Source organism: Pan troglodytes, chromosome 12 (assembly GCF_028858775.2).
Source record: "Pan troglodytes isolate AG18354 chromosome 12, NHGRI_mPanTro3-v2.0_pri, whole genome shotgun sequence".
Taxonomy (NCBI): Eukaryota; Metazoa; Chordata; class Mammalia; order Primates; family Hominidae; genus Pan; species Pan troglodytes.
Window position 1 is genome coordinate 90,441,448 of NC_072410.2, and position 23,721 is coordinate 90,465,168.

At 40.2% G+C, this 23,721-nt stretch overlaps 1 protein-coding gene across 48 annotated transcripts in view; it reads right to left on the reverse strand.

Moving 5' to 3' along the window:
• BIRC6 (baculoviral IAP repeat containing 6) overlaps positions 1–23,721 on the reverse strand; it is a 259,651-nt gene that overhangs the window by 228,615 nt on the left and 7,315 nt on the right. For 47 of the 48 annotated variants that reach the window (XR_010149161.1, XR_010149162.1, XM_063789163.1 and 44 more), the window contains 2 exons: positions 10,252–10,433; positions 7,728–7,865 (listed from right to left, as the gene is read on the reverse strand). Coding sequence is in view for 45 of the 48 variants with exons in the window: in XM_063789163.1 (XP_063645233.1) it covers positions 7,728–7,865; positions 10,252–10,433 (320 nt within the window). In the remaining 3 variants the exon portion in view is untranslated. Of the gene's footprint in view, positions 1–7,727; positions 7,866–10,251; positions 10,434–15,032; positions 15,064–23,721 lie in introns of those variants that run through there. The other variant, XM_063789164.1, reaches the window with a different exon arrangement.

Here is a 23,721-nt window from a genome sequence, read left to right on the forward strand (position 1 = left end):
GATATGTTAATTAGCTTAATTTAATCTTTCTATAATGTATAAATATATTACAACATCACATTATACCCCATAAATATATACAATTATTTATCAATGAAAATTTTTTAATTTTTTAAATGAAACCTCAACTAACTATTCTGGAAAAGACAGTTCAGAACCAGACAGTAACACATGTTCTTATATATATCACCAAAAATTAAGGACAACTAAAATCATCTGTCATTTTTCCTATTCATCCAGTAAAATGTTAAGCACAGAGTAGGCACTCAAATACCTCCATCCATAAGAATATATTTAGACAATTACCATTACTGGGGTATATGAGGATTTAGTTCAGCTTAGCAGATGCATTGTTTTTGTTGCTGTTGTCACCATAATCCAGCAATAGCAACTAAAAACATAGGCCTTATAGTCACACATCTGGATTCTGGGCCCAGCTTCGCCATCAGCAATATTCGATAAATGTTAGCCATGATTATTTAATATTACAACAATTACTAAAGTTAGACCACAAAAATGCTAAGTACTATTCTCCCAGAGAAATAAGTCTATAATGTAATTTCATCTTTATATCCTGTCCCCAGTTCACCCATGAATGGTTTCTACTCTTGTCTAGTATACTCAAGGCAGCCTAGTAAATTATTATTTATCTATACAATACTGGAAAAACTCGCAGACAAAAACATGACTTGAATTGCTAAAAAAAAAAAAAAAAAAAAGAGGGAGAATGAAAACTTCTAGACCTAATTAATCTGTTCACAGATCAGAGCTTTTTATTGAAAGGGAGGATGACTCCCCTTGAGAAAGGATCCTACGATACCCCAACTATATTTGGTACTGTAAATCATACTCCAAACCTTCCCTCAAAAAGACCTATGGGCATTCACTACAGTGACTGTGCATGGGGGAAAAGATCTTTCAGGCATTACAAAAACATGGCACTGAACTGACCTAAAACATCACTGTGGTCCACGAAAGAGGGCACGTAGGATGGTCAAGCGATTAATAAAGTTTCAGCCCAAAGCTGTCTCACAGAGTTCTAGGGGTCTGTAAATCCTTATTGTGTAATAGTTACTTCCCCAGTTCCTGAATGCATAATATAAAACAGGCAACTGAAAACAATCCCCAGATTAGCTCTCTGCTCTTCTCTGTTGGCCAGTAATATAGAAAACACGAAGTATAAGCCCCTAGAACTTTCCTTCTCTACAAAGATATTAAACTAAAGCAATGCTACATTCCTGAAGAAATTTTTTAGATTAATGCCACTGTAAAAGATTTGAGGTTGGGCACAGTGCCTTCATACCTATAATCCTAGCACTTTGTGAGACTGAGGATGGAGGTTCGTTTGAGCCTAAACGTCTGAGACCATCCTGGTCAACATAGCAAGATCTCATCTCTACTAAAAAATAATAGCCAGGCGTGATGGCATGCACTTGTCATCCCAGCTACTCAGAAGCCTTGAGGTGGGAAAATCACTTGAGCCCAGGACGGCAAGGCTACAGTAAGCCAAAATCACACCACTGTACTCCAGCCTGAGTGACAGAGCAAGACCCTGTATTGGAAAAAAAAAGAGAGAGAGACTTAAAAGATACAGAGGTAATCAAATGACCTCGTCCCCTTTACTGGACTGTTGTAAATGAATCTTGAGGAATGACTGTGGATGGTAAACTATCAGGTGGTGACTTCCATTGCAGCTGCTTTTCCAGATGAGGTATCTTTATTAAAGCAAATCAACAAATCCCCTGATATCTGGTAGGTAGTTACAGTTCTATCCAATATTTTTCTATCTTTAGTTTTAAGGACTATACAAAAAGTCCACTTTTACCTGGCAGGAACAATAATAAATCTTTGCAATCTTTCCCTAAGACCGCATCTCACATTCTAGAAATCCTGATCATCCTAACATCCTGCAGATCAACATAATGGTCCACTACATCATGACAGCACGCTGATTGGTCCAGAAGAAAAGGAAACAGCAAGGAAATTAAATGCCTGAGTAAGGTGCAAACCAGAGAATAAGAGTCCCCAGAAAAACTCAAGATTCTGCAACCATGGTTAAGTTTCAGAGGTCCAGAGGTCTGGTCATGTCAGGATATTCCCTCCAGACTGAAAGACAAGTTGCTCCAACTTGTAACACCAACCACAGAAACAAAAGCCACAGTACTTAGGTGGCCTACTTGGATTTGGGAGCCAATATTTAGCATACTTGAAAGTGTGCTCTAATCCAAGTATCAAGAAACATATAAGGTTGCCAATTTTGAGTAAGGTGCAGAACAAGAAACTCTGCAACAAGACCAGACTGTACTGCAAGATGCTCTGCCACTTTTACCTTAAGAGCACTTTCAATGACACTGACACTAGAAGTCCACAGCAAATAATGATGCTGTAAGGAGCCTGTGGCAACCTAATTGGGACAATCACACAGCAGAATGCTAGGGTCTTGGAGCAAAGCCACACCCTCTCATGCAAATAACCATTCTCCTTTTGAAAAACAGCTCCTAGTTCCTTACTAGTCCCAGATAGAGATTAATATCTATCTACGAAACTAATGTCTACGAATTCAGAGCTGTCCAAATGTTATCTGACACACCAACCATAATATTGAGCACAAGCAACAAGTATCCTTCATCAAGTGTTTTATAAAAGATCAGTCTTGACAAAGTCCAAAAGGCAAAAACTGAATAAACAAGTGGCTCAGAATTCAATACCTACTCCCACTATAATGTCTCCTCCTTGTTCTACATCAATAGCTTCATGGGGAACTCCTTATGATGAAATAATATGAGGGGAAAATACTCTTGGCCCTGATTTACAGATGGTTCTGCATGATATGCTGGTACTACCCCGAAATGGATGGCTACAGAATCACAGCCCCAATCACAAGGAGAGTGGTGAAGGTAAATCTTCTCAATAGATAGAACTTCAGTCAGTATGTATGACTGTTCTTGTATGGATTTAGAGTTGGCTAGAAGTAAAGATCCTCACTAGTTAACAGAGTTGCTAATTTGTTAGCTAGATGGTCAGGCACTTGGAAGAAACAGAACTAGAAGACTAGCAGCAAGGAGGTCAAAAACAAAGGTCTATGAATAGAACTCTCAGAGGGTAAAAATACGTATGAAATATGTCAATGCAGACCAAAAGGCATCCATTTCAGAAGAAATGGGAGAAGTTATACACATTATATACATGACAGTAAGCCTCTCTCCACGGGCACTCCAGTGCTTGCTCAATGGACTTGTGTGCAAAATACCATGGCAACAGACATGGAGGCTATGCACAGGCCCAAAAATGTAAACTTCCCTGTACCAATACTAACCAGGCTACAGCTGTTGCTGACTGCCTAATCTGCCAAACAGTTACCAAAGTTGGGTGGCCAATATCACGTCATTTCCCAGGGGGAACAGCCAGCTATCTGATGGTAGGTTGATTATACGGGATTCCTAGTCATGGACTAGGCAGCAATTTGTCTTCGACATAACAAATATATGTTCTAGGTATGCATTTACCTGTTCTGTCCATAGTTTTCTGCCGTAATATTATATAGTCCATTGCCTGTGGACTGACAGAATGTCATGGTATTGTAGAAAACTTTGCTTCTGATCAAGAAAAGTATTTCAAAGCAAAAAAAAAAAAAATCTTTTTTCCACTGGTCTTACTGTGTATCATCCTGATGAAGCTGGCCTGGCAGAAAAGCTCAATGGCCTACTAAAGACTCATTTTCAATGCTAACCGAAAGAGACATGCTGAAAGGTTATGGAGTTCTACCTTACAAGATGAAGCATATGCTTTGAATCAACCAAAAATGTATGATACAGTTTCTCTGGGCATGCCCACTATTATATTTAATAAACTCATTCACAGATCTTTTTTAAAGCTTTCAGCTCTACAGGTCTTACTCCCAAGGGAGGAATGTTCCAGCAGGGGTACAACAACACTTCCATTGAAGTGGCTGTTGAGATTGCTACCCAGCAACTTTGAGGTCCTCTTGCCACTGAATAAATAGTCAAAGAAGTTCTACTAGTTTGTATGACTGGAACTGACAAGCGGAAACCTGGATTGATGCTAAGTAACAGGGGCAAGGAGAACTTATGCAGAACCCAGGAGATTCTCTAGGATGCCCCTTAGTACTTCCAAGTCCAATAGTAAAGATGAAGTAACAATTACAACTTAAAATACAGCACCAGCTGGGCTTGGTGGCTCAAACCTGTAATCCCAGCACTTTGGGAGGCCAAGACGGTTGGATCACCTGAGGTAAGGAGTTCGAGACCAGCCTGGCCAACACAGTGAAACCCCGTCTCTACTAAAATACAAAAAATTGGCCAGGTGTGGTGGCCCGTGCCTATAGTCCCAGCTACTGGGAAGACTGAGGCAGGAGAATGACTTGAACCCAGAAGGCGGAGGTTGCAGTGAGCTGAGATCACTGCACTCCAGCCTGGGTGACAAAGTGAGAGTCCATCTCAAAAAATAAAATAAAATAAAGACACAGCACCAGTGAGGATTCAGATTCTTCAAGAATGAAGATGGGTCGTTCATGTACGTAAAGAATCCTGACCAGTTGAGATGCTGAATGATGACAGAGCTAATAAGGAACAGGTAATACAAAAAAAAGAAATTAGATATCTTCTTGACTATTATACATCCTCTTGACCAATATATCCTCTTGACCATTATAAACTGAGGACTAGGCCAGGCGCAGAGGCTCACGCCTGGAATCCCACCACTTTGGGAGGCCAAGGTGGGCAGATCACACGGTCAGGAGTTCAAGACCACCCTGACCAACAGAGTGAAACCGTCTCTACTAAAAATACAAAAGTTAGCCAGGCGTGGTGGCACATGCCTGTAATCGCAGCTACTCGGGAGGCTGAGGCAGGAGAACCACCTGAACCCAGGAGGCGGAAGTTGCAGTGAGCCGAGATCACACCACTGCACTCCAGCCTGGGTGACAGAGACAGACTCCGTCTAAGAAAACAAAATTAAATTAAAAAATTAAATAAACTGAGGACCAGGCCACGCGCGGTGGCTCACACCTGTAACCCCAGCATTTTGGGAGGCCAAGGTGCGTGGATCATGAGGTCAGGAGTTCGAGACCAGCCTGACCAACATAGTGAAACCCCATGTCTATTAAAAATGCAAAAAGTAGCCAGGCATGGTGGCGCACGTCTGTAATCCCAGCTACTCAGGAGGCTGAGGCAGGAGAACTGCTTGAACCCAGGAGACGGACGTTGCAGTGAGCCAAGATCGCGCCACTGCACTCCAGCCTGGGCAACAGCACAAGACCCCATCTCCAAAAATAAAAATAAATTTCTTAAAAAGCATAATAGTTTTGTTACATGAAAGTTCAAATATATAAAGTGTGAATGGAGATGCTGAGTAGCCAAAGGGGTAGACTGTGCAGTTAATTAAACTGTTGTCTCTGAGCTCCAAATCTACCCTTTAATTCTCTGCTCTATCAGGTTGGGGCTAGGACTCTGCATACTGTATTTCCTCTTTTCAACCAGTTTCCTGGCTTTTAGGTTCTCCCAGCAACAGCACAGGAAGGAAACTGGAAAGAAAGAGGAAGAAAGACTTGCTCCTTCTTATTTACTGGCCATTGCCGTCAGCACTGTTTCAGCAAAGGACATGATGCAGTAGTTGATTCTTCCAGTCTTCAGCATTTTGTTTTGGTTTGGTTGTTTTAGCATTCCGAGATCCAGTTTCATAGAGTTCCCTCAGAGGTACTACCATCAGTCAAGTAGCATCTCTCTTCAGAGATCTGAGTCCCAGTTTTGCAAGGCCCTCGTCCAAGCTCCTGAGTTACCAACTGGGTAGCACTTCCTAGTCCCAGATCCACGGGGCCTATTCTCTAAGTTTCTAGGTTCTGATAACCCTAATCTCCAGTCTTTGTTCCTCCAGACCTAGGTGAAAACTGCTTCCTATAGTTATCTCTGTTATCTCAAGATCTCCTTTTCACTTTTTCAGTTTTCAAACACCAGTTAATTTCTTACAATAAATTATCTCTGTTGAAACTCATAGGACAGTTTCTGTTTTCCTAAATAAAATGCCCCATCAATAGAGTAAGGTATAATAAAATCATGATAAATCTACAAAAAAAAAATTCAATGCAACTATTAAGAAGAACATAGATGATCTCTGAGGATATGAGAAGATATCCAGACAAATTCTTGAGTGAAAAAAAGCAAGGTGGCCAGGCACGGTGGCTCACACCTGTAATCCCAACACTTTGGGAGGCCGAGATGGGTGAATCACGAGGTTAAGAGCTCAAGACAAGCCTGGCCAACATAGTGAAACCCAATTTCTACTAAAAATACAAAAATTAGCCAGGCATGGTGGCGTGTGCCTGTAATCCCAGCTACTCGGGAGGCTGAGGCAGGAAACTAGCTTGAACCCACGAGGCGGAGGTTGCAGTGAGATAAGATCACACCACTGCACTCCAGCCTAGGTTACAGAGCGAGACTCTGTCTCGAACCAAAAAAAAAAAAAAAAAAGAGCCAGGTGCAGTGGTTCATGCCTGTAATCCCAGCACTCTAGGAGGCCAAGGCAGGCAGATCACCTGAGGTCGGGAGGTCGCGACCTGCCTGATCAACATGGCGAAACCCTGTCTCTACTAAAAAATACAAAATTTGCCAGGCGTGGTGGTGCACGCCTGTAATCCCAGCTATTCAGGAGACTGAGGCAGGAGAATCACTTGAACCCGGGAGGCAGAGGCTGCAGTGAGCCGAGATTGTGCCATTGCACTGCAGCCTGGGAAACAAGAGCAAAACTCTGTCTCAAAAGAAAAAATAAAAGAAAAAAAGCAAGGTATGTCATAACACAATATTAGTATATTTTAGTATAGTTATAAATGTACTTGAGAAAAATCTTTGCAAATGCCCAAGTTACTTATAGGAAAATGGCTTTTACCTTCTACCTTATATCCTTCAATAATAGGGAAGTTTGATATGCAGTATAACTTAGAAAAGGCCTTAAAAGAAAAATCTGGAGGAAATTAATAAAAATATACCCAAGGATTTAATTGAAAGCACTCTCTCATATACATCCCAGTATGCCAAAAAATTTCAGAGAAAGCACAAAATGGCTCAATTTCCAAAGACATAGTCCATTCTTATCCAAGCATCCAAGCTCACAACCTAACAAGCAAGCTTCTTTCGTCAGCCTCTTGACCAATCCAGGTCCATCAGGCACTAAGAAAGATTGAAGGAAGCATTAGAAAACACAATAAGCAAAATAGTTCCCACAAACTGAAGTTAAGCTTCGATTAAGAAGTTTCAAAGTTTCAACTTTTTTCTTTTTTTTGGGCAACAGAGTCTCACTCTTTCCCCCAGGCTGTAGTGCAGTGGCGCAATCTCTGCAATCTCAGCTAACTCCGCCTCCTGGGTTCAAGTGATTCTCATGCCTCAGCCTCCAAGTAGCTGGGATTACAGGCGCCTGCCACCACGCCTGGCTAATTTTAGTATTTTTAATAGAGATGGGGTTTCGCCATGTTGGCCAGGCTGGTCTCAAACTCCTGACCTCAGGTGATCTGCCCGCCTCAGCCTCCCTCAGCTGGGATTACAGGTGTGAGCCACCGTGCCCAGCCAGTTTCAACTTTAAAATGACTTATAAGCACATTCTGCTTTTTAAAAGAAAAATCTAGAATTAGAACATTTCCAAAAGGAAAGGAAAGTGCAAAAGAATGGAGGTGTCCATTGTAATATAACCCCAAAAGAGGCAATCTATTAACTTCTTACCTTAGCAACTTTGTGGTTTGCTGCAGTCTCATGAGATGTATTTTTTAAACCATCTTTGAGCTGTGTGATGAACAAATCATAACCCTCTGTACTAGAAATATCTACCTTTTCTAAACATGCTGATAAGAGCTGCTGTGCCTAAATAAAAAATAAAAAATAAAAAAATCACAGAAAATTCAACACAAGAACAACAAAAAATTAAATTCAGATCCTCTTTCAGATATTTTAATATGCAATGATTATGACAGGTACTATACTAAACTTACCTTTTAACGAATCTACTTAATTAAACAATAATTTAAAGGGCTGTTATAAAATTAAATGAGATAAAGCAATGTATTCAGTGTAGAAATACTACATGGTAAAGTTTAAACACAAAGTAGTTATTGTAAACCAAATCAAGATAGAAAAATGGACAAGCTGAAACCATAAGCAAAAATAATACAGGAAAAAATCTGAAGAGACAAACTTAAAGTCCTCCAATGAGCTTTAAATACTCAAGCTATATAAAGTCATAATAGAGGACACTAAGTCAGCAAGTAATATGAAAAAGCCCTTTGCATTGTTATCCACATATTCAATATGAACTACTGTAATAAAGATATATGCTAATATAAGGAAAAGAATATATCTACACCGAGCAAATCAAACCTAAGACTTTAGGGAAGACAGTGACAAACTAATCTGATGCAGTAAAGGAAGCCTGGAATGCTGGAAGATCTACAAACAATATTATCTGAACAACAGTTACAGCTGTGATTAAAGTACAAAGAGAAAAAAAACAGTAGATTTAACAGTAAACTAGGTGGAGGAAGGGATAGAAGCTAAACAGCATTTCACTGTAGTAGGAAAAACACTGACTTGAGAGTTAATAAGTGTTCAAGTATTTTATTGTAATTCTTTAATTGTTTGTTAAACCTAAACATAGTTTGATAGTGTTTTTTTGCTGCTAATTATATATCCTGATATCAGCTGGTTTATATTCCTTAAATTAGGGGAAAATGTTCAATTTTTTCAAATGGTTTTTCAAAGTTTCTACTTGTTCAAATCAAGTAGAACTAATTAATTCTCTATCCAAAGATTTTAGACATGCCTCCAGACCCAAATACTCTGATGAGAAAAAGACAGCTTCTCTGTTTTTGGAACTCAAACTTTCAGCAACATGCTTTCAATATTAACATATAATAGACTACTGTTATATGACACTAAATGTAAAATCTAAGTGAATATACTTTATTGGACATACTTTTTTGATACCTTTCATAACAAGTTAGCATGAACACAAATAATATCTCACTTTATTATAGAACACAACATAATCTTTACATTCTACTTAAGGTGATGCAAAATCCAGTAATTATGAAAAATGTACTTTCAAACTGCAGGATATGAAGCCACGCAAAAAGAATTTAAGTTGGGCTAGACTTAAAAATTAAGTAAAGAAAATTTAACACTACAGAAAAGTATATATGGCTAAAACTTAAAACTCAAGTTATTGAAAGACAAGATGCATAGCAAAAATTACTGGTTGTGTGGCTGGGTGCGGTGGCTCACGCCTATAATCCCAGCACTTTGGGAGGCTGAGGCGGGCGGATCAATTGAAGTCAGCAGCTCAAGACCAGTCTGGCCAACATGGTGAAACCCGTCTCTACTAAAAATACAAAAATTAGCTGGGTGTGGTGGTGCATGCCTGTAATCCCAGCTACTAGGGAGGCTGAGGCAAGAGAATCACTTGAACCCGGGAGATGAAGGTTGCAGTGAGCCAAGGTCAAGCCACTGCACTCCTGCCTGGGTGACAGAGCAAGACTCTGACTCAAAGAAAAAAAAAAAATTACTGCTGTTTTACCAGAGTCTATTCCTCTCTCATTTTAAAATATTAAAAAAAAAAGAAAGAAAGAACCACCTCTTTCCCAGTCTCCCTCTCAGCTTGGTGTGGTCATGTGACTAAATTCTGTCTAATGGGGTAAATATGAGGCTATATGAGAGAGTATTTGAGTTGTGAAAGGCAGAAAGAGAACAAGAACAAATGAGTAGGAGAGGGGGCTGGGGGTTAAGGGACAGGGAAAGGGAAGGAGAGAAGAGAGAGATGCCAGAGTGCTCTTCTCTAGCCTCTTGCCCTCTCTTTCCCTGTGACTGGGAAATAATGACACCTAGAGCAGCTGTCTTAAACTCCCCAGCTAACCCAAGTGTTGAGGTTGGCAATGATGGCCATACACTTAGCCCTGGACTATTATTGGAAACAAGCTATCCTGTTTAAGCCATTGTTTTTTTGGGTCTCTGTTACAGCTGTTTAACCTGTGCTGATGCACCATTCACACCTAAAAACACCACTTCAACAAGAATTAATTATGCAGAGAAAAGGTGAGTATTAATATTTAAATGAAGTTGTGGTCAATAAGTAAATTCTGTTTTTATAGCAATACATATAATAATGTCCTTAAAGGATGACTTAATTTCATTTAACATCTAATATGTCTAAGATTACATTAAGTAGAGGACCACATTGATACTTATTCCAACTTACCTCTGTAACGGGTAATTCAAGCTGAACCACATCATCCTGCTTTGAAACTGGAGTTTGCAGAGCAGTGTCTAACAACAAGATTCCATTAAGGTCCTTCCTACACCCTACTGCATAATCATCCACAAATATAACTTTATCCACAGCAGAAATATACTGACATTTCACCTGTCCACCTGGTTTAGCTGTTAAAAGAACAAAAATTCAACACTTAAGATTTTCAGGCCAGTGGTCTATTAAAAATAAATGTTTACATAGTGACTAAACACAATATATTATCCTGAATTGGATCTTAAACTGGAAAAAACTTCTCTAAAGAACATTATTGGGCCAACTGGATTAAATTCAAATATGTACCATAAATTAGATAAAAGTATCAATGTGAAATTATTAAAATTTGACAACCAAATTGCTATTATAAAAGAACATCATTGTTCTGAGAAATAAACACAGCAACAGTATAGAGAAAATGAGCATGATACATGCAACCAACTCTCAAGTAGAATAAAATATGATGTGTATATATATACACACACACACACACACACACACATATATATAAGGGAATAATAAGCAAATGTAGTAAAATGTTTAAAACTAGTAGAGCTGGGTAAAGGGTATATAGGGAAGTTCTTTGTAACATTCTATTCTTGCAATTTTTCTGTAAGTGCAAAATGAAAGTGTTCAAAAACAAAACTTTTAAAAATGAATTACTGGATGTCATTTTTTGCAAAACTCAATAAAGATAAAGACAGCATGGACAGTTATTAGATACAGCAGTGCCCCTCCTTATCTGCAGTTTCACTTTGTGCAGTTTCAGTTACCCAGTCAATAGAAGCCCAAAAACAGGTAAGTATGGTACAACAAGATATTTTCAATCAAAGGTCCAAAAGTAAGTACAGTACATAAGATATTCTGAGAGACCACATTCACATAACTCCTAATATATTGTAATTGTTCTATTTTATTATTAGTTGTTAATCTGTCACTATGCCTACATTTTAAGTTAAACTTTATTACAGGTATGCATAAGAAGAAAACCCAGCTAACCCTGGAACCATACAAGTTTGAACAGCGTGAGACCACTCATACATAAATTTTTTTCCAATTCATACATTGAAAAAAATTTCAGAGATTTGTGACAATTTAAAAAACATGTAGACAAAACACGTAGCCTAGAAATATCTAAAAAATTAAGAAAACAGTATGTCACTGATGCATAAAATATATGTAGATATTAGTCAATTTGATCATTTACTGACATAAAATATACACAAATCTACTATAAAGTTAAAATTATCAAAACTTACACACACAAATAGTATATGGCACCAGTCAAGAAAAATGTAAACAAATGTAAAAAATACAGTATTAAATCGTAACTAAGTAAAATTAACTGTAGTATATATTATAAAACTGTGATAATTTTGTTCCTATTGCAGTGAGTTCAAGTGTTATGAGTACCACCATGTGACCCTAATCATATCCAGGTGAGCAGTTCATCTCTCAATTGTTAATTGGTAATCGCAGTAAAAAGTGATCTCTCCTGATTCTCATGTATTTTCTTTTTTTTTTTTTTTTTGAGACCGAGTCTTGTTCTGTCCCCCAGGCTGGAGTGCAGTGGCATGATCTCGGCTCACTGCAAGCTCTGCCTCCCGGGTTCATGCCATTCTCCTGTCTCAGCCTCCCAAGTAGCTGGGACTACAGGTGCCTGCCACCTCACCCGGCTAATTTTTTTGTATTTTTAGCAAAGATGGGGTTTCACCGTATTAGCCAGGATGGTCTCGATCTCCTGACCTCGTGATCTGCCCGCCTGGGCCTCCCAAAGAGCTGGGATTACAGGCGTGAGCCACTGCGCCCGGCCATCTCATGTATTTTCATCAGGTTTAGTGCAAGACCATAAACCCTGAATAACACTATGAAACCCATAAAAGGTAACACTAGTGATGCTCGAAGTGTTCCCAAAAGGCAGGGACAAGTCATATGATTACAAGAAAAAGCTGAATTGCAAAAAAAAAAAAAGAGAGAGAGAGAAAGAAAATACATTTACGGCACTATATTGCACTTATCAATACGGTAAATGTATGTCATCTGTTTACAAAATGAATCCTGTGCCTGAAATGGCACGCAACCACAGCTGGAGACCTCAGTCTATGGTACGTATCAAGCAATTCGGCTTTTTCGGCCTGGCATGGTGGCTCATGCCTGTAATCTCAGCACTTTGGGAGGCCGAGGTGGGCGGATCACAAGGTATGGAGTTTTTTGGGGGGGTTTTTTGTTTGTTTTTTTGTTTTTTTAGAGACAGGGTCTCGTTACGTTGCCCAGGGCAATGCCTGGGGCTCAAGCAATCCTCCTGAGTGGCTAGGACTACAGGAGCACACCACTGTGCCTGGCATGTCAACATACTTATTGGTAAAAGGCTGAATACTTTCCCATACAGATCAGGAACAAGACAAGGATGTATGCTCTTACCATTCATATTCAATACTATACTAAAAGATCTAGTCACTGCACTAAAAAATCAGGATATAAAAGGCAAACAAATCAAAAAGAAATAAAACTGTCCCTTTTTACAGATTACCCATGTAGATAAAAATCAATCATACTTTTCTATACTAGCACTGATTAAATCTAAAACCAAAATTTATTTTTTAAAATACCAGTTTACAATAGCTCTAAAACATACTTAGACATACATATACACAAAAGGTGTATATGTATGCTGAAAAGTATAAAAGGCTGATTACACAAATCAAAAGCCTAAATAATACCATGTTCACGGACTGAACAAGTCAATCTGGTAAAAACGTCAACACTCCCCAAATGGATCTACAGATTTAACGGAATTTCAATCAAAATCCCAGGTGGCGTCAGCATGGTGGCTCACACCCATAATACAACACTTAGGGAGGCCTACACGGAAGGATCGCTTGAGCCAGGAGTTTGAGACCAGCCTGAGACAGACCCCGTATCTATCTTAATTTAAAAATTTAAAAAATTGCCGGGCGCAGTGGCTCACGCCTGTAATCCCAGCACTTTGGGAGGCCGAGGCGGGTGGATCACAAGGTCAGGAGATCGAGACCATCCTGGCTAACACAGTGAAACCCCGTCTCTACTAAAAATACAAAAAATTAGCCGGGCGTGGTGGCGGGCGCCTGTAGTCCCAGCTACTCGGGAGGCTGAGGCAGGAGAATGGCGTGAACCTGGGAGGCGGAGCTTGCAGTGAGCCGAGATCACGCCACTGCACTCCAGCCTGGGCCACAGAGTGAGACTCCGTCACAAAAAAAATAAAAATAAAAATAAAAAAAATTTAGCCAGGCGTAGTGGCACACACCTGTAGTTCTAGCTACTCAGACACTGAGGTGGGAGGATCACTTGAGCCCAGGAGTTCAAGGCTACAGTGAGCTATGATTGCACCATATAAATAAACTGACTGAAATGTATTTGAAAAGGCAGTACCACAAGAAAGTGTGGTACTGGCAAAGGACAGACATATAGCTCAATGGAACAAAATAGAGTCAAGAGATATGACTACATAAACATGGCCATTGGATTTTTTTCAATTATGTAGTTTTTTTAATTGTGGTAAAATAAACATAAAATTTACCATTTTATTATTTAAGTGTACAGTTGAGTGGTATTGAGTATATTCATGCTGTTGTTTATCCATCAGGATAAAGGGAAACTCTGTACGCTTTAAACAGTAACTGACTTTTATCCCCTCTCCCCAAAGCCTGGCAACCACTTTGCTACTTTCTGTCTTCATGAATTTGACTACTCTAAATATCTCACATGAATGGAAGGAATCATATAGTATTTTTCCTTTTGTGACTGGCTTATTTCCCTTAGCATAATGTCCTGAAGGTTCCTCCACATTGGAGCCTATGTCAGAATTTCCTTCCTTTTATCCATTCAACTATCAATGGACAGACACTTAGGATGCTTCTGCCTTTTGGCTATTTCGAATAGTGCTGCTATGAACACTGTTGTACAAATATCTCCTTGATTCCCTGCTTTCAATGCTTTGAGGTACACACCCAGAAACAGAACAGCGATCATATGGTAATTCTATTTTTTCCTTAATTTTCTGAGGAAACTCCACCATCTCCCATAATGGCTGCACCATTTTATATTCCCACCAGCAGTGCACAAGAGTGCCAATTTCTCCACATCCTCACCAACACTTATTCTCCGTTGTTGTATTTTGTATATGGTGTTAAAGTCCAACTTTATACTTTTTGCATGTGAGTATCCAGTCTTCCCAGCATCATTTGTTGAAAAGATTGTCGTTTCCCCCAATGAATGGTCTTGGCCTCCTTGCTGAAAATCATTTGACCATATATGCAATAGTTTATTTCTCGGCTCTATATTCCTTCAGTCTATATGTCCATCTTTATGCTGGTACTTTGCTATTTTGATTACTGTAGCTTCATACTAAATTTTGAAATCAAGTGTTAATCTTCCAACTCTGTTCTTTGTCAAGATTATGTTGAACTATTTAGGGTCCCTTGAGATTCTATATGAATTTTAGAACAGATTTTTTTTTTTTCTTGCAGAAATAGAAAAAAGTTACCGGGATTTTGATAGGAATTGCAATGAGTCTGCAAATTGCAATGAGTCTGCAAATTGTTTGGGGCAGTATAGCTATCTTAACAATATAAAGATAGTATGAAGTTCTGGCAAGGATGCAGAACAACTGGAACTCTCATACATTTCTAAAGGAAATACAAATGGTACAGCCACACTGGTTTGACAGTTTCTTACAAAGTTAAACACACACTTACCAAATGGCCCTGTAATCCCACTTCTGTGTATTTACCCTGGAGACAGAAAAGCTTATGTTCACACAAAAATCTATACTCAGAAGTTTATAGTCGCTCTATTTATAATCATCAAACATTGAAAACACCCAAATGTTTTTTTTCTTTTTCTTTGTCTTTTTTTGAGACAAGGTCTCACTATGTCACTCAGGCTGGAATATAGTGGCGAAATCACTGCTCACCACAGCTTTGACCTCCAGGGCTCAGGTAATCCTCCCACCTTAGCCTCCCAAGTAGCTGGGACTACAGGCGCACACCATGATGTCTGGCTAATTTTTAGTATTTTTTGTAGATACAAAGTTTTGCCATGTTGCCCAACCTGGTCTCAAGTGATGTGCCCACCTCAGCCTCCCTAAGTGCTGGGATTACAGAATAAGCCACCACACCCAGCCCCAAACATATTTCAAAGAGTGACTGGCAAAACAAATAATGATGCATCAATACAATGGAATACTATTCAGTAATAAAAAAGGAATGAAATATTAATACATGCAAAAACTTGACAGAATCTCAAGGGCATCATGCTAAGTGCAAGCAGCTAGCATCAACAGGTTACATACTGAATGATTACATTTCAATAACAACGTAGAAAACACAAAACTCCATATTATGGAGAACAGATCAGTGGTCCCAAAAGATTAGTGGTAAAGGGAAGATGTGACTACAAAGTGATACCACAGGGAATTTTTTCAGGTGTTGAAACTGGTCTGTATCCTGACTGTGATGGTGGGTTACATCAATCTATGCATATGTGTACCTGTATGACAAGTACACAAAAAATAGGCAATTTTACTTTATATTCTATAAAAAATAAAAATTTTTAAATGATATTGTAAAAGAAAAAACACACCCAAGCACAATGCCTTCACACCTGTAATCCCAGCACTTCAAGAGGCCGAGGCGGGCGGATCACTTGAGGTCAGGAGTTCGAGACCAGCCTGGCCAACCTGGTGAAACCCTGTCTCTACTAAAAATACAAAAATAACTGGGCACGGTGGCAGGCACCTGTAATCCCAGCTACTCGGGAGGCTGAGGCAGAAGAATCACTGGAACCAGGGAGGTGGAGGTTGCAGTGAGCCGAGATCGCGCCATTGCACTCTAGCCTGGGTGACGGAGTGAGACTCTGTCTCAAAAAACAAACAAACAAAAAAAGAATAAACACATACACATGGAGCAATAGCCTATTAACTATGCTATTAACTAAGGGGGGGTAGTTCATAACACATCACTATGATCCAAATTCTATAAAAATATATTAAACAATAGAAGAGGCCAGGCATGGTAGCTCATGCCTGTAATCCCAGCACTTTGGGAGGCCGAGGCGGGCGGATTGCCTGAGCTCAGGAGTTTGAGAGCAGCCTGGGTAACACAGTGAAACCCCTGTATTTTGTCTCTACTAAAATACAAAAAATTAGCCGGGCATGGCGGCATGAACCTGTAGTCCCAGCTGCTCGGAAGGCTGAGGCAGGAGACTCACTTAAACCCAGAAGGCAGAGGTTGCAGTGAGCTGAGATTGCACCGCTGCACTCCAGCCTGGGCAACAGAGCGAGACTCTGTCTCCAAAAAAAAATAATAATAATAGAAGAAAGTAAAAAGAAATGCCAAAATGTTAACAATGCCCATCTCTAGGTAATGAAATTATACGTACTTACTTTTTCCTTAGGCTGTCTAACATCCTATAAGGTATGTCCCTTTTAAAACTGAAAATTTCCTTTTTTTTTTTTTTTTTTTTTGAGACAGGGTCTCACTGTGTTGCCCAGGCTGGAGTGGTGCAATGGCGCAATCTCAACTCACTGCAACCTCTGCCTCCCAGGCTCAAGCAATCCTCCCGCCTCAGCCTCCCAAGTAGCTGAGACTACAGGTGTGTGACAGCACACCCGGCTAATTTCTGTATTTTTTGTAGAGACAGGGTTTTGCCATGTTGCCCAGGATGGCAAAATTGAAAATTTCAAAGGAAAGAAATTTTAATTAGTTACCAATTCTAATACTTTAAGAAATAATGTACAACCCTAAAAAACTTGCAAAAATGTTACAAGAAATACATTATCTTTTCAAACTGACAATACACTGTAAAACTCCATTTCCACTGAGATCTCATCACACTTCAATGCTATTTTAAAATAGCCTATTAAAAGGTACTATATGCAAAGATCAAAGTCAATAAAGAAGATACAAGCCTGTATCAGAACATCTCCTGTAACCCAAAAATATATACACCTACTATGTACCCACAAGAATTTTTAAAATTTTTTAAAAAGAAGGTACAAAATTAATGTAAGGTTCTCACAAAGCTTTTGATATAATTAACCAAAAATGAAATCATTTAATAAGAGAAAAAATGTTAGTAACACTATAGTATTAAAAGCCAAAATGAGTATTCCTATAAAGCAGAACTCACTGCAAAACAAGTTTGGGAAAGGTCAGTGACTGCACCACAAAGAAAGGGTAACACATGATAAAATACAACATAAAACACAATGCAGGGACAGTGTTGTTTCAGGCAAGAGAACCAACATCTACTTAAGCACAGAAGAGGTTCTCCAAAAGACACAAAATTACTGGAATTAAGAGTTCCAAGTTATGATTCTCTTCATTCACATTAACCAAAAGTGTCATCAGACCACTCTTACTTTGCTATAATCTTTAGTATCTGACATCATTTGTTTTGAAAATATAATCATCACGAAAAATTTATCATGGAGAGGGCTCAATCTCTAAAGACCTACTACTCCGTGTAAGATATTTGCTGTGGGGTTTCTTCATATACATTGTTCAATTTATCACAGTTATATCTCTCAACGTCTTGGGACACATAAGTTATATTATTCCTTTAGGATGCTGACCTGGCACACCCGTGCGTGCTCTCTGTGTGTGTGTGTGTGTGTGTGTGTGTATACATACACACACACACATATATATACATACATATATACATACATATATACATATATATACACACACATACATACATATATATATATATTTTTTTTTTTTTAAGAGACAGGGTCTCACTATGTTGCCCAGGCTAACCTGGAACTCCTGGTCTCAAGCAATCTTCTCACCTCAGTCTCCCAAGCAGCTAGGACTACAGGTGTGCAACCTGGCTAAACTGGCTATAGTTAAGTAAAATTTGAAGACTAACTTCCCCAACTGACGTTGGGCAAGAGAACCCTTAACCGTCTGTAAATCAATGGCGCCGGGCGAGATGGCTCATGCCCGTAATCCCAGCACTTTGGGAAGCTGAGGTGGGCGGATCACTTGAGGTCAGGAGTTCGAGACCAGCCTGGCCAATAAGGTGAAACCCTGTCTCTACCAAAAACACAAAAATTAGCCGGGCGTGGTGGTGTGTGCCTGTAGTCCCAGCTACTCGGGAGGCTGAAGCAGAAGAAACGCTTGAACCCGGGAGGCGGAGGGTGTAGTGAGCCGAGATCACACTACTGCACTCCAGCCTGAGCAACAGAGCCAGACTACATCTCAAAAAAATAAAAAAAAATCAATTGCTACTGCTGCACAAAGGTGCCAATGTGAGAAGCAACTCAGCTACTAATCAATATAATAATCCTACAGTTTGGAACATGTGCCCTTGCGAATTTCTATTTAGAGCTCATATTGGAAATTACTGTTTTCTGTTTAATATAGATGCCAGATATCTCCTGAATGGTAGTCACACAGACATCTTCATCACTCCTTATAGAGCCTACATTTTACGTCAGCCCAACTCGAATTCCATCCAAATATGAAAATCTATCTAGCTGTTTTTGTCTATTATATAACAGACAAACAGAAATGTCCCCTGGATATCTGCACTGATGCTATCTTGCATCATGCAGATCTTTACTCAAACACCACCTCAAAGAGGCCTTCCCAAGACTACCTAAAAGCACAAATTTAATATACCATCATCCTCATATCAGCTGTAATTTTCCTTATGGCATTAATTACTATAGTATGTCAAGAGGTAATTAATGCCATAATGACACAGTGGCTCACACCTGTAATCCCAGCACTTTGGGAGGCCAAGGAAGGCAGGTCACTTGAGGTCAGGTGTTCCAGACCAGCCTGGCCAACATGGTGAAACCTTGTCTCTATTAAAAGTACTAAAATTAGCTGGGCATGGTGGTACACACCTGCAATCCCAGCTGCTAAGGAGGCTGATGAAAGAGAATCACTTGAACCCAGGAGGAAGACGTTGAAGTGAGCTGAGATTACATCACTGCACTCCAGCCTGGGAGACAGAGTGAGACTCCGTTTCAAAAGGGGACAGGGGCGGGAAGCTCTCATTTATCCCAGACACACTAAACAAACTTCTCTAAAGTCTAGGGAGTTAGAGAGTTTGAACTCCTATTTTATTTTTTATTTATTTCTTTATTTGTTTGGTGTGGGGGACAGAGTCTCGCTATGTCACCTAGGCTGGAGTGCAATGGTGTGATTTCAGCTCACTGCAACCTCTGCCGCCTGGGTTCAAGCGATTCTTCTGCCTCAGCCTCCTGAGTAGCTGGGATTACAGGGGCGCACCACCATGCCTGGCTAATTTTTTCTACGTTTAGTAGAGACAAGGTTTCACCATGTTCGCTAGGCTGGTCTCGAATTCCTGAACTTGAGATCCATCCCCCTCGGCCTCCCAAAGTGCTGGGATTACAGGCATGAGCCACCATGCCCGGCCAGGGAGTTTGAACTCCTAAACCTAACTGCACATTAGAACCAGCTGGCACACTTCTGAGAAGAAGAAGCAAAAAAAAAACAGTATGCCTGGGCTGCACTCCAGGCCACTTAAGTCAGAATACTGGGGCCCAAGCGAGGTATTTTCTTAAAAGTTCCCCTGATGATTCTAAATGAACAAAGGTTGAGAACCACTGCCCTGTGCCATCTCCCAGTCTTCTGTCTCTCCTACTTCATAAATCAAAGTAAAAGTACACAAACAAATTATGAAGATTTAAATTCCTGGTGCCCACAATAAATCTTGAAGAAGACATTCCCATCTTCCCCACTCAAAAATTCATTTCCTCTAAAAAGTAAACATAGTATTTACCTCCTCTAAGATGCATCCCTGATTTAACATACTCAAACCTGATGATAATTACTTTTTGGGGGAAGGTGGGGGCAGCAGGGAGACAGTCTCACTCTTCTCGCCCAGACTGGAGTGCAGTGCTGTGATCTAGACTGACTGCAACCTCTATCTCCCGGGTTCCAGCGATTCTCCTGCCTCAGCCTCCCAAGTAGCTGGAATTACAAGTGTACACTACCACATCCGGCTAATTTTTGTATTTTTAGTAGAGACGGAGTTTCACCAAGTTGGCCAGGCTGGTCTCAAACTCCTGAACTGATCTGCCTGTCCTGGCCCCACAAGTGCTGGGATTACACGCGACAGCCATCATGCCCAGCCTAATAATTACTTTTTTTAACAGCGCTGTCCCAGCCACAGACTGTTTGGTTTTTCGTTTTTTTGTTTTTTTTTGACATGGTGTTTCACTGTTGTTGCCCTGGCCGGATTGCAATGGTGCAATCTCGGCTCAGTGCAACCTCTGCCTCCCAGGTTCAAGTGATTCTCCTGCCCCAGCCTCCCGAATAGCTGGGATTACAGGCATGCACCATCACACCCAGCCAATTTTGTATTTTTAGTAGAGACAGGGTTTCACCATGTTGGTCAGGCTGGTCTCGAACTCCGTACCTCAGGTGACCCACCCACCTTGGTCTCCCAAAGTGCTGGGATTACAGGCATGAGCCACCATGCCAGGCCACAGACTGTTTTATAAAGCAATTACTGTATTCTTTTTATTTGTATCTCTATTATCTCCTGTCTGTATTTCCTTCTTTTTGCAGTTTGTATCTCTATATGATATTCTCTTCTACACCCAAGTTTATCTTAACTTTTTTGTATCCCTTACATTTGAAGTGCTACAGTTCTACAGTTTGCAAAAAATTTCTACGTTTAGAAAGGTATTAAAAGCCCCTTTCTGCCCTAGGCTGGAGTGCAGTGGCACAATCACAGCTCACTGCTGCCTGAAGTGCTGGACTCAAGTGATACTCCTGCTTCAGCCTCCCAAGTGGCTGGGCCTACAGGCATGCACCACCACACTCAGCTAATTTTTTTTTTTTTTGTAGAGACGGGGTCTCACTATGTTGCCCAGGCTGGTCTCAAACTCCTGGCCTCAGACAATCCTCCCACCTAAGCCTCCCAAAGTGCTGGGATTACAGGCCATCAGCCCATTTTAAAGTTGGTATCTCAGAGAAGTATCTTGCCAAAGGCACCCTTTTCATGAAGCCATCAGCAATACAACACACATATCAGAGAGGTCACTCCTGCTTGCGTCCCCACTGTTCTTACATACTATATTACAGAAATCTATTATTTTTTTAAGTTCTGTATATACTTACAGCCAACATTCCTAAGGACAGACTACTAAATGTTTAACAATGTAAGTATAGTTACAACTAGAGATTTTCAGTTTAAAAATAATATCATACATCCACATTTACCTCTGCTCCCTCCCAAGATCCCACTGAAAAGACAGTAAAGGAATAAAGAAGGTATTGAACAAATCCAAAAAGACAAAAAGAACAAGTGAAGAGAAAATAGCAACAAAATTTTTGAAGTTGGAGGGCAAATGGAAAAGCATTAACTAATCTGTTTCCTCTCCTCCCCAAAAATCTTAAAAGCTAAGCCAGCAGGGAAAGAGAGCCCAAAACATTCACGTTGTATTCTTTCTCACATACATAGGTAAAAGAGGTCTAATAATTAAAATTGCTGGCTGGGCATGGTGGCTCATGCCTGTAATCCCAGCACTTTGGGAGACCGAGGCAGGTGGATCACCTGTGGTCAGGAGTCCAAGTCCAGCCTGACCCCATCTCTAGTAAAAAGACGAAAATTACCTGGGCATGGTGGCACGTGCCTGTAATCCCAGCTACTTGGGAGGCTGAGACAGGAGAATCGCTTGAACCCAGGAGGCAGAGGTTACAGTGAGCCAAGATCACATCACTGCACTCCAGCCTGGGCAACAGAGCAAGAATTCATCTCAAAAAATAAATTAAATTAAATTAAAATAAAAAATAAAATAAATAAATAAAACTGCTTAAAAGCAGTTGTTTTTTACAATATTTTCTCAATTAATTAATACTGCAACCAAGCTCCAATCATAATAGGGCCCTAATTTTTTTACCTTAAACTGGGAGTTCTTGTACTTTAAAATATGGGAATCATGGCCAAGGTGGTTCAAATTAACCTTGTTACCTACATAAGGCAGACAAACACTTGTTGAACTGAACTATATAATTTAAGACAACAAAACAAAAAGTAGGGCCGGGCACGGTGGCTCACACTTGTAATCCCAGCACTTTGGGAGGCCGAGGCGAGTGGATCACAAGGTCAGGAGTTCGAGACCAGCCTGGCCAACATTGTGAAACCCTGTCTCTACTAAAAATAGAAAAAATTAGCTGGGCGTGCAGGCGCACGCCTGTAATCCCAACTATTCAGGAGGCTGAGGCAGGAGAATCGCTTGAACCCGAGAGGCGGAGGTTGCAGTGAGCTGAGATCGCGCCATTGCACTCCAGCCTGGGCGACAGGGCGACCTCTCAAAAAAAAAAAAAAAAGTAACATTTATTGACTGTTTATGGTGAGTCAAGCAGTATTGTGTATGTATCAGTTTATTTAATCTTTACAATAACCCAGTGAGTTAAGTACTAATTATGAAGCACAGAGAGAGGTTAAGCAGTTTGCATAAGGTCACACCTGGAACTTAAATTGTCTGGCTCCAGAGCCAATATTCTATTCTTTCTTAATATCACTAAAGTCAGTCACCAGAAACAGAGCCAAAGTACATATTCATAGCCCAAAAAGAGATTCTGCTAAATTAAGTTTTTATAAAAACTCAAATGCATTCATAAGACATCTTCTAGGGCTATTGAGATCCGAATTCTATATCATGTTTATCTCTCAAAGAATAGTTGAGAGTAGGAATGCCGCATGTACCGAAGTTAGCCAGGAATTAGAACTGTTTTGAATCATTTACAGTTTCCATCACTGGGAGACTGCACATTTTAGCCAAAAAAAATTATTTCTTGAGGACTATGCAGGCACCATGACCTCTCAGAGCAGGCAGCTCTGGGCCTGAAGTTTGATCAAGAAGCTCTTACATCAGGAAAGAAAAAAAAAAAAAAACACCCGATCTAAACCTCACTGAAGCTACAGTAAAGTACAAAGATCTTCCTCTTATTTATGACCACTATACAAATTTCTCAAATCAAAGTCATTATCTGTATTACTGAGGGACTGACTCTAAAAACCCAGTGGAAAAAAAAAGTCACTATCTATATAGGAAAAGAAAAAAGATACAAAGAAATGTAAAACTGGAGTGTTTGTCTAAGAACACTGAGCAGGGCTGGGCACGGTGGCTCACGCCTGCAATCCCAGCACTTTGGGAGGCCAGGGCGGGCGGATCACGAGGTCAGGAATTCCAGACCAGCCTGACCAACATGGTGAAACCCCATCTCTACTAAAAATAGAAAAAAAATTAGCCAGGCATGGTGGCGCACACCTGTAATCCCAGCTACTCAGGAGGCTGAGGCAGGAGAATCGCTTGAACCCGGGAGGCAGAGACTGCGCCACTGCACTCCAGCCTAGGCAACAGAGCAAGACTCCATCTCAATATGTAAATAA